This window comes from Natrix helvetica, assembly GCF_964273705.1.
Source record: "Natrix helvetica genome assembly, chromosome: 1".
Classification (NCBI taxonomy): Eukaryota; Metazoa; Chordata; class Lepidosauria; order Squamata; family Natricidae; genus Natrix; species Natrix helvetica.
This window is the reverse complement of record NC_138548.1, coordinates 354,020,903-354,032,776: the sequence shown is the minus strand read 5'-3', so window position 1 is coordinate 354,032,776 and position 11,874 is coordinate 354,020,903. Positions and strand designations below refer to the sequence as shown.

At 49.3% G+C, this 11,874-nt stretch overlaps 1 protein-coding gene across 2 annotated transcripts; it reads left to right on the top strand.

Moving 5' to 3' along the window:
- Positions 1–1,187: 1,187 nt before the first annotated feature.
- LOC309385191 (uncharacterized protein) lies at positions 1,188–11,552 on the top strand. 2 transcript variants are annotated; one of them, XM_081939340.1, is made up of 4 exons: positions 1,188–1,286; positions 3,431–4,129; positions 5,249–5,375; positions 9,302–11,552. In XM_081939340.1, exons 2-4 carry the CDS (start codon positions 3,443–3,445, stop codon positions 10,609–10,611), a joined length of 2,124 nt encoding a protein of 707 aa, XP_081795466.1. In that variant the 5' UTR covers positions 1,188–1,286; positions 3,431–3,442; the 3' UTR covers positions 10,612–11,552. The 2 variants fall into 2 exon arrangements, with proteins under 2 accessions (XP_081795466.1, XP_081795467.1); XM_081939341.1 differs by having other exon boundaries at positions 1,191–1,286; positions 3,428–4,129.
- Positions 11,553–11,874: the final 322 nt, after the last annotated feature.

Genomic DNA, 11,874 nt, shown 5'->3' with positions numbered 1-11,874 from the left:
ATTCTGCTAACCAAATTCAGCATACTCAGCTGCTGTGTTTCTAAAGCGGTACAAGTAGTCCTCGACTTGCAACAGTTCGTTTAGCGACCGAAGTTAAGAGCACGGAAAATAATGACTTATGACCATTTTTCACACTTACGATCGTTGTCGCATCCTCATGGTCAGTCGATTTGCATTCAGATGCTTGACAACTGACTCACATTTATGACGGCTGCAGTATCCCAAGGTCATGTGATCCCCTTTTGTGACCTTCTGACAAGCAAAGTCAGTGGGGAAGTCAGATTCACATAACAACTGTGTTACTAATTTAATTGCAGCGACTCGCTTAACAAATGTGGTCCAAAAAAAAAAGTCATAAAATGGGGCAAAACTCACTTAACAAATGTCTCACTTGGCAACCTCAATTCTGGGCTCCACTGGGTCAAAAGTGGAAGGCTACCTGTATTTCTCCCCCTTTCCAACATTTAAGATGCGTGGAATCCAACTTCAACTTGAGTTGAAATCTGGATAGCTCAGAAGTTCGGCAAGTTGGAAAAACACTGATTTAGGTTGGGTATGCAAGGCTTCGAAGAGTTTTTGGCCCTGGCAGTGAGTTCAAAATACAGGTAGACCCCAACTTATGATGGTTCATTCACTGACTGTTCAGTTACAGCGGCACTGAAAAATGTGACTTACGTTAAGTGAATCTGGCTTCCCCATCGAAAGTCATAAGTCGCTTTTTTCCCCCCTGCGCTGTTGTAACTTTGAACAGTCCCTAAATGCACTGTTGTAAGTCGAGGACTACCTTGCATCAACGCCAGTGATTTCACCTAAGGGGGATGGGCCAAGCAAGGTGGTAAAATGGGGCAAAACTCACTTAACAACAGAAATGTGGAGCTCAATTTTGGGATCCTAAAGTCGTGGGCTCTCTGTACCCAAAGATGGGGAGGGGGAAGAGGGGTACATTGTTGCCTTTACACACAGACAGACAGACAGAAGGAGCCTTTTGGACCCCCACTCTCACCCCCACCCCGCCTTCCGCGAGGCTGGCGATTTCGCGCCAAGGACGCTTTTAAAAGGCTCCCCCAAGATCAGCCGCGCGTCTTTCCCGCCGGCGCCGCAATGGTTAAACGGGCCAGCGAGCTCCGTCGCTTAGAGAGACAGGAAACGTGGGGCAAACGGGGGGGGGGGGGGGAGGTGGCCGGCCGGCCCCGGGAATCGCTGTACTTTCCTGTCCCGCCGTGCCCGGGGGTCGGGCACCGGCCGTGGGAAGAAAGGGGGGAAAAGCGGAGGATCGCTGAGCTCCGGTGCGTGGAGCGAGGAAGGCGCTCCGAGCGCAAATCGCAAAGCGGCGAGGGGAGGGCGGAGACGATTGCGCGTGGGGGCGATCGCTTGCAAGCGGGGGGGGGCGCTTTCTTGCCTTCTATAGGCCACCTAGCTACCCCACCCCACCCCACTTGGAGGGGGAAATGCTTTGGCTTTATTTTACAAAAGCTCCCCCCCCCACACCCTGTGGCAAAGATCGAGGCTTCTCTCCTCCCCACCCCCGCAACCAAACTTGTAAATAAGCTTTGCTTTGGGGCACGAATTGGGCAGGAAGGCGTGAGACCGTAGGAACCTTTGATTGAGGAGGGTGGGTTTGACCTGCTGATACCCTCTAAATAAGGCTTCGGGTGAGCCTTAAAGCATCCTTTGTTGACTGGAGCCAGTTTGTTTCCGATCAGAATAGAGCTGGAAGGGACCTTGGAGGTCCTCTAGTCCAGCCCGCCTCTGCTTAAGCAGAAGTAGTCCCCCTCCCACTTTAGTCTAGAGAAAAGAAGGACTAGGGGAGAACACGATGGCAGTATCCCAGTGTTTGAGAGGTTGCCACAAACAGAAAGGGAGTCCGTTTATTTTTCCAAAGCACCAGAAGGCAAGACGAGGAACAATGGATGGAAACGAATCAAGGAGAGAAGCAACCTGGAATGAAGGTTCGAAAGCTCTTTCATGAGCTGCTAATATCCTCTAGATAGGACCATGTTTTGGGTGAGCTTTAAGCCATCCTTCGTTGACTAGATTCAGTGCGTTTCCCATCAGAATAGAGCTGGAAGGGACCTTGGAGGTCCTCTAGTCCAGCCCTCTGCTTAAGCAGGAGTAGCGCTGCCCCCCCCCCAATCTAGAGAAAAGAAGGACTAGGGGGGACGTGATAGCAGTATTCCAGTATTTGAGAGACTGCCACAAAGAAGAGGGAGTCCCAGCTACTCTCCAAAACACCTGAAGGCAGGACAAGAAGCAATGGATGGAAACTAACCAAGGAGAGAAGCAACCCGGAATTAAGGAGAAACTTACTAAGAGAAATGTCTGTGGAGATTCTCAGTCATCCAGGTCATGGTTGCCCCAAAGGTGCTTTTTTCAAGAGGCCAACTGGAAGAAGCTTCTTCATCCTAACAGAAACTTCCTAAGTTGAGGTGAGGACAGTTAACCAGTGGAACAGCTTGCCATAAGAAGTTGGAGGTGCTTCATCCCTGGGAGTTTTGAAGAAAAGACGGGACAGCCACTTGCCTGAAATGGCATAGGGTCTCCTGCTTGAACAGGGGGCTGGACTAGAAGACCTCCAAGGTCCCTTCCAGCTATATTCCGACTCTGGTTCTGATTCATTTCGAACACGTGGCTCTCTTCTTTAAAAAAAAAACCTCTAGTGATGAGGCACACACAAACTCTTCCACTGGTCAATTGACCTCACTGTTAGGAAGTTTCTCCTTACTTCCAAGGTGCTTCTGATTTACATCCCATCTTTCATGCAGGAGCTTAAAGCCATTAATATCCCTTGTTACCCTCCTTCCTATTTCCCCCCACAACAGCCCTGTGAGGTAGGTTCCATTGAGAGAGAGGGACTGGCTCAGTACCCCAGAGAGCTTCTGTGGTGGGTGGGGAAACTAGGTCCTGAATCTTCCTACACCATTTCAGCACTACATACTGCACCTTTCTGGTAATGGAAAGAAAGGGAGGGAGGGGGGTATCGTGTGTACAGGTAGTCCTTGACTTACAACCATTCATTTAGTGACTGTTTTAAGTTACAACAGTAGCTTTAAAAAAAGGTGACTTTTGAGCATTTTGCACACCTACGACCGTTGCCGTCACAAGATCAGAATTCGGACACTTGGCAACTGGCTCATGTTTATGACGGCTGTCGTGTCCCAGGGTCGCGAGATCCCCTCTGGTGACCTTCTGACAAGCAAAGTCAATGGGAAAGCCAGTTTCACTTAACAACCGTGTTACTAACATTAACAACTACAGGGATTCACTTAACAACCACGGCATCGTAAAACGGGGCAAAACTCGTGTCAAAACTTTTAACAACGGTCCTGCTTAGCCACGGAAATTTTTGGGCTCAGTTGTGGGTCGTAAGTCGAGGACCACCCTTAGGTGTTTTATTTTGAACTGATGAAGGTTGGATTTCTTTTCCCAGCAGGCAGGGGTAGAAATGGAGAATCAGGGACCGGTACGAAAAGTTCAAAGGGGACGGAAAAATTCTCATCCCGTTCAGCTCGGAGTCATCCAAGACTTCTCGGTTGGACTAGATTCCCGGTTTATTAAGCAGGAGCCAGACGAAATCCTCCAGCAGCCTTGGGACGTTGAGTGGCAGGATTTCCTGAAGGCAATGCAACCCTCTCGTTCCGGACAGCAACGCGCTCAGCTACCCAGTCCTGCCCGGTCCGCGGACAATTCCCGATCCTCGTTTAAGGAAACGGCTGATTTGAATCAGAGGCCAGGGAGACAGAGACTAACCCAGCTTCTGCCAGGCCCCATCAAAGATTGCCGGGACTTCATCTCCTCAGTGAGAGTGAAGGAAGAAATTTTGGAGGCGGAAGAAATCTTTGCCTCCGATATGGAGCGCCAGCAGTTCAGGCAGTTCTGCTACCTGGAGGCCGAAGGACCCAAGGAGAGCTTTTTCCAGCTGCAGGAACTCTGCTGGCAGTGGTTGAAACCCGAGAGACGCACCAAGAAACAGATTCTGGACCTGTTAATCCTGGAGCAGTTCCTGGCCATTTTGCCCCCAGAGATGCAGGGCTGGGTCAAGGAGGGCAAGCCAGGGAGCTGTGCCCAGATGGTAGCCCTGGCAGAGGATTACTTTCTGAGGGTGCAGGAGGCTGAGGGACTGCAAGAGAAGGTAAGCACATCCCTCCTCCTCACCTGAAGTGTTGTGGCTTGCCAGTGGCCAGCGGAGCCACTGTGAGGAGTTTGGGGTGGAGCATGGGCCAGTCCTGCAGGCTGGGGAAGGCTCGGATGAGGGCTCTATATCTGAGGCAGAAACGGGGCTGAGGCCGTCTGGCAGTGATCAGGTGCCTTCGGAGCTCAACAGCAGTGAGGCAGAGGAACAGCTGGAGCCTGTTCCCAGTGTGCGCATGCGCAGAGCTGCCAGAAGAAAAGAACAGCTCAGAAATCAGGGTAGACCTGGGAGTAAAGTCACAGGTGGAAGGCGATTGGCCTCTCCCATAGGAAATGAAAGGGGAGTGGGCTTTTCCAGGAAACAATTCATTCGGTCGTTAGATTCGTTTCAGGAGTGTGAAGATCTGTCCGTGAATCTCAGAGACTCTGTGCCCAGTCCTTCAGAGTCAGACATCAGTGAGGCAGACAAACAGCTGGAGCCTGTTCCCAGAGTGCGCAGACGCAGAGTTGCCAACGAAGGGAACAGCTAAGGAACTTAGTGTCAACTTGAGAGTAAGGCCACAGGTGGTGGTTGAATGGCCCCTCCCAGAGGAAATGAAAGAGGAGCGAAAGGGGAGTGGAGTTTGCAGGAGACAATTAGTTCGCTTTAATTGGCTTGTGACTCTCCGAGACTCCTTGCCAAGTTTTGCAGATATTGGCCTGTTGGCTCTCCAAGCCATAATCATTCATAGGACTTTCCCACCGATTCTCACCGGCTTAAGGTTGATTCAGCCTTCTGTCCTTCCGAGGTCGGTAAAATGATGATCCACATTGTTTGGGGCAAGATGAGCTTGTAAAGCACTGTGTAAAGCGGTATATAAGTCTGCGTGCTATTGTTACATTTACCCTACCTCCTCTTTCATTCATTCTTAAGCTTTTTACAGACGGATCTCCGTCGGAAGTGAATACAGTTCTCAGGAAGATGAGCTGGGTTCATTCAAGGTGTTTAGGGAACTTAGTTTCCGTGGTTTGTAAATCATGGATTTCGTAGAGGTAAAGTCAGCCAGCCATGATCAAAACAAACTAGCTCAGAGGAACCTGTGCAAATCATGCTTGCATTAAAACTTTGTTCCTATTGCAGGTTTCCTGTCCGGCGGAAGAAGTCACTGTTATTAATTCTGCTAAATCAGGGCAGGTTTCACCTGAAGCTGTGAACGACCATCTCTCTGCGGTGAGGAAGAGAGATGATGAAGAGGCCAGTTATTTAGGTAAGAGATAATAAGGTTCCTTCCATTTTTACACTTTCCAGCCCCAAAGAACGTTTGAAAGAAATTACAGGTAGTTCTTGTTCTGACCGAGGCTTCCCAAGATAATGAAGCAAACTCCTTGTCCCGACAAAAACCCCATTTTATTAATTGACTGTGAATTCTGCTCATCGACATCCAGCAAAGTCTTTCAAGGGAGGTTTTATAGTCACAGACCTTATCTGGCTTGGAGAGCTGCCAGGCCGATATCTGCAAAACCTGACAAGGAGACTCGTAGAGTCATGATCCAATTAAGCGAACTAATTGTTTCCTGAACCCCCCCCTCCTCTTTTATTTCCTCTGGGAGGGGCCATTCATCATCCACCTGTGTCCTTACTCCCAAGTTGAGCCCTGTTCTTCAACTGTTCCCTTCATCTGGCAACTCTGTGCATGCGCACACTAGGAATAGGCTCCAGTTGTTCATCTGCCTCACTGCTGCCTGACTCTGAAGGCAGCTGATAACTGGCATACGGCTCTGCACCCCTCTCTGCCTCTGACACAGAGCCCTCGTCAGAGCCTTCCCCAGACTCCAGGAGTGGCCCATGTTCCTCCCCAACCTCCTCACTGTCTGAATCTGCTGCCAGCTCCGCTGGCCGCTGGTGGGCCACAACAGTTCTTAAATTAAAACATTCATTTAGTGACCATTCAAAGTTACAACGGCACTGAAAAAAAGTGACTTGTGCATTTTCTTCACAATTATGACCATTGCTGCATCCCCAGAGCCACAATGCTGGGCAATTGGCACGTATTTATGATGGTTGCAGAGGGTCATGTAATCACTTTTTGTGACCACTTTCTTGTGATCTCTGGGACCTTGGGAGCCCCAGCCTGGTAACATAACCAGGTGTGGGGCATGGCACAAAGGCAACACAGCCAGAGAATTGGTATGAGTTCCTTTATTAACACCAACTTTGCCCCCGACGTCCCTTTCAACTCTCTGGCCTGGAGAAAAAAACTCTTCCACAAACCTGTAACAGGTTTTGGCTGGAAATACTCCAGTCCAAATGCTGTAAGCAGAAAACTTCCAGCTATAAATCCAACAAGGCAAGATAAGGTAATTAATGCCTAATTAAATATAATGGAATACTGCATTCAGTTCTGGTCGCCACGATGTAGAAAAGATGTGGAGACTCTAGAAAGAGTGCAGAGAAGAGCAACAAAGATGATTAGGGGACTGGAGACTAAAACATATGAGGAACGGTTGCAGGAACTAGGTATGTCTAGCTTAAGAGAAAGAAGGACTGGGGGAGATATGATAGCATTGTTCCAATATCTCAGGGGTTGCCACAAAGAAGAGGGAGTCAAACTATTCTCCAAGGCACCTGAGGGTAGAACAAGAAGCAATGGGTGGAAACTAATCAAGGAGAGAAGCAACTTAGAACTGAGGAGGAATTTCCTGACAGTTAGAACAATTAATCAATGGAACAGAAGTTGCCTCCAGAAGTTGTGAATGCCCCAAAACTGGAAGTCTTTAAGAAGAGATTGGATAGCCATTTGTCTGAAACGGTATAGGGTTTCCTGCCTAAGCAGGGGGTTGGACTAGAAGACCTCCAAGGTCCCTTCCAACTCTACTATTGTATTATTGTATTGTATTGCAATGCGGCAGGGATAAAGCAAGATAAAGGAGTTCCAGAAGTGAAGTAGCACGGCAGCAAATGAAACCAGTTGGGAGGATGCGAAGAACTCCGATAAGCAGTTAACACCAGATGAACTCAGTGTTTGTTCCCGACAACCGCCCCTCCCATTTGCCTCTCCTTTAAACTCCATCCCCAGGTGTGCCTTGAGAGGGGAACCTGGGCCCTTTCCTCCCTCGTAAGCCACACAACCCACGTTGCTCTCTTCTCTGTTCTTCCTTGCGTGCCCTAGGATGAGGAGGGGGTGGGCTCCACCTGAACCCCCTCTCCCTTGTTCTACCTCTTCCCCTGCTCTGCCAAGCCTGACTTTCCCCTTCCCCGGTTTCCTCCACAGCCAACGGAGCCACTCTCCCGCTCTCTGTCAGCTCTTCATCTGACTCTGATGGGGGCATGACACCAGGTTTGAGGGCCTTGGCAATGATCAAAAAGGATGGGGCCAATCTAACTTCAGGAGAAAGGATGTTCCATAAGGCGGGTGCTACAGCAGAGAAGGCAACACCCACACACACCCGGGACCTATCAAGTTTAAGCCCTTGCTGACAGTACCCTCAGCATGCCATCTCTGCATGATCTAATGGAGCGGGCTGATGTAACTGGAAAGAAACTGTCCTTCAGATTGTGTCTCCCTTAGAGAATTGAATGTGTTTGGTCCTTAGGGATGCAGTGTTTCTAGCTAAGTTATCAAGCTGTATTTATTCTGGAATTATGGAATAAGCAGCCTGATGTCAGGCCCCCAAAAACCAAGAATGACACACAGAGTCATGGAGGGAAGTATGCAGTGGAGTACCCCAAGGCTCTGTTTTGGGCCCAGTTCTCTTCAACATCTTCATCAATGATTTGGATGAGGGAATAAATGGGGAACTCATCAAATTTGCAGATGACACCAAGCTGGCAGGAATAGCCAACACTCCAGAAGATAGGCTTAAGATACAGAAGGATCTTGACAGACTTGAACATTGGGCGCTATCTAATAAAATGAAATTCAATGGTGAAAAGAGTAAGGTTCTACATTTAGGCAACAAAAACGGAATGCACAGGTACAGTATAGGTGGTACCTTGCTCAATAGTAGTAACTGTGAAAGGGATCTTGGAGTCCTAGTGGACAACCAATTAAATATGAGCCAGCAGTGTGCAGCAGCTGCCAAAAAAGCCAACACAGTTCTAGGCTGCATCAACAGAGGGATAGAATCAAGATCACGTGAAGTGTTCATACCACTTTATAAGGCCTTGGTAAGGCCACACTTGGAATACTGCATCCAGTTTTGGTCACCACGGTGTAGAAAAGATGTGGAGATTCTAGAAAGAGTGCAGAGAAGAGCAACAAAGATGATAAGGGGACTGGAGACTAAAACATGAAGAACGGTTGCAGGAACTGGGTATGTCTAGTTTAATAGAAAGAAGGACTAGGGGAGACATGATAGCAGTGTTCCAATATCTCAGGGGTTGCCACAAAGAAGAGGGAGTCAAACTATTTTCCAAGGCACCTGAGGATAGAACAAGAAGCAATGGGTGGAAACTAATCAAGGAGAGAAGCAACTTAGAACTGAGGAGAAACTTCCTGACAGAACAATTAATCAGTGGAACAGCTTGCCTCCAGAAGTTGTGAATGCCCCAACACTGGAAGTCTTTAAGAAGATGTTGGATAGCCATTTGTCTGAAACGGTATAGGGTTTCCTGCGTAGGCAGGGGGTTGGACTAGAAGACCTCCAAGGTCCCTTCCAACTCTGCTATTGTATTATTGTACAGTTACTTCCGTGTAGTTTCTCTATTGTTTTTCACCGACAGACAGAACCTTGCCAGACTAAAGCAACTATCAGTATAACGATAGATATAACCTGTGAAGTGCTAGAGAATGACTGTCTTAGCCCTTTTCCTGCCTACCAGACATTCCGAGGTCTGCTGCCTCTGAGCAGCAGCCCCTCCCTCCTGGGACTCCAGACCACATTCCACCACATCAGATTATGTCAGCCCCACTAGATAGAACAGATCAGGAAATCAATGCCACAGCATTGACATAAGACTAAATGTATTGAGATTGGCTATAATAACAGCATCCTGCAAGTCTGATTATGCTGTACATAACCTCTACTCTTATATACTTGCGAATTATGGAGGTGTCTAAGCAGCTTTTGAATGTCATCTGGGCTTTAAAAGATGTTTTAGCTCCCTTTGCTTAGGTAACCGCTGTTGCATTTCTCCATCAAGGTCGTTTTCTGTACTCTCCCCCAGTCACGATTCTCCTATTTGTCCCTCCAGGCAATGACCAAGTTTATGAAAACGAGGAGGAGACCTTCCCCTTTGAAAGACACCCACAAGTAGGCATCAGTGGACAGTCCTTGGCGAGACTCAATGGGAAGTTATATCAGGTCTGTGGACTGGAAGAGATGGCGGGAAGTGAGCTTCCCCATCAAGAAATCCAACGGGAGAACCAACCGGGGATCCCAGCTTTCTTTCATGAGGAAAGCTTACGAGAAAACACCTTCCCGCCGGGATGCCAGAAAGGAAAGAGAAAGAAGATGGGTCCACCCAGTTGGGGGACGGTTCTGAACCATGGTTTTGAGTTTCCTCCGAACCAGAAAATGCAGAAACTTTACACATGCAGCTACTGCGGGAAGGTCTCTAATAACAGCGCGCACATGATCATCCACGAGAGGACTCACACCGGCGAGAAGCCGTACAAATGCTCAGAATGTGGGAAGTGCTTCAGCACAAACTGCAACCTGATGAAACACACCCGGGTGCACACCGGGGAGAAGCCCTACCAGTGTCCCGAGTGCGGCAGGAGCTTCAGCGACAAGGCCTCGCTCATCGTGCACGAGAGGACCCACACGGGGGAGAAGCCCTATGAGTGCCCCATGTGTGGGAAAAGCTTCACCTCCAGCTCCAACCTCATCACCCACAAGCGGGTGCACACCGGGGAGAAGCCCTACAAGTGTCCCGAGTGCGGGCAGAGTTTCGTTCACCGGCCGCAGCTGGTGATCCACATCCGAACGCACACCGGGGAGAAGCCGTACGAGTGTCCCGAGTGCGGGAAAAGCTTCAACCAGAAAGCTGATCTCATCATCCACCGGCGCATCCACACCGGGGAGAAGCCGTACAAGTGTCCCGAGTGCGGGAAAAGCTTCATCTCGAGCTCTTACCTTCGGAAGCACGAGCGGCTGCACGCGGGGAAGAAAGCGCCCGCGGGCGAAGAAAGCCACAAGTGCGGCTACTGCAGGAAGAGCTTCATCAGCCGATCCAAGCTGCTCATCCACGAGAGGACCCACACGGGGGAGAAACCCTTCGAGTGCGCCGACTGTGGGAAGAGCTTCAGCACCAGCTCCAACTTGGTCAACCACAAGAGGGTCCACACGGGCGAGAAGCCGTACCAGTGTTCGGATTGCGGGCAGAAATTCAGCACGAACTCGAACCTGGTCAATCACCGGCGGGTTCACACAGGAGAAAAGCCGTACCAGTGCGCCGACTGCGGCCAGAATTTTGGTCACAAAGCTTCTCTCCGAAGGCACAAGAGAATCCACTCCAGGGAAGCCACCAGATGCCTGCTTGGAGCCGGGGCAAAATGTTAAAACCAAACTTACAGCCACGTGGAAAGCTGCCTCATGCTACGGTAGAGTCCTGGCCCATTGAGTCAGCGTCACTGGGAAGGAACCCTTCATGGACCGGTGTCATTCGCTGTCCTACCTGGAGAGATCAGGCATAGGATCTGCTACATGACCCGCCTGTTGTACGCCGCTGATCTGGGATCCATCAGCTGCGTTTCCAGATGTTATTAAAAAATTCCCCTGCAGGATGACAAGGGAGCAGTCACAGCGGCATCCGGTCTCTGAGCCTGCGATTCTCCTGCACACGTTTACTTGGAGAACAATTAAGTGGGGTTCTACCAAACCCGCAATTTGTTGCAGAAGTCCCAGAAATCACTCAGGGCTCTATTAAGTCCGGCAAAGGACTTCGGTGTCTTTTTCTAGCGCTCATGTTGTACCAGAATGATCCACCGAGAGATTTGGGTCTCTCCTGGTCTATTACACTGAATAGTGACTAGTTAGAATTTATTTTACAGTGGAGTTGTTGGGATCTAGATTCCTTCAGGGGTTGGAATTGAGAGGGGCTTGGGTAGCTCCTTAGGGAGTTCAGAAACAATTGAGAAATATTCCTTGATAAGGACGCACCATTCGAAATGGTGTTAGCGACACCATTGTGGTAGAATGTAGTCTGGAGTCCCAAGAGGGAGGGGCTAGTTCCCAGAGGGCAAAAGGTCAGCGGAGCTTGGAATGTCTGGTAGGCAGGAAGAGGGCTACGACGGCCCCTCCCAAGCAGTTCACAGAGTATAGATAGTTCTTCAACTTACAACCATTTACTTAGTGATTTTTTTTCAAAGTTACAACGGCGGTATAGGACGGTTTTTCACTCTTGTGACCATTGCAGCATCCCCGTGGTCACGTGATCAAAATTCGGCTGCTTGGCAACTGACTCATGTTTATGACAGTTGCAGTATTCACGGGGTCTTATCTCTCTCTCTCTCTCTCTCTCTCTCTCTCTCTCTCTCTCTCTCTCTCTCTCTCTCTCTCTCTCTCTCTCGCACACGCACACACACACACACACACACACACACACACACATGCACACACACACCTGCCCTTTTGCAGCCTTCTGACGAGCAAACTCAATGGCGAAGCCAGATTTCACTTTACAACTGTGCTACTAACTTTACTAATCCCTTGCAGTGATTCACTTAACAAGACTCTGGTAAGAAAGGTTATAAGATGGGGTGGAATTCATTCCACAAATGTCTAACTTAACGACGGTAATTTTGGGCTCCATTGCAGTGGTTA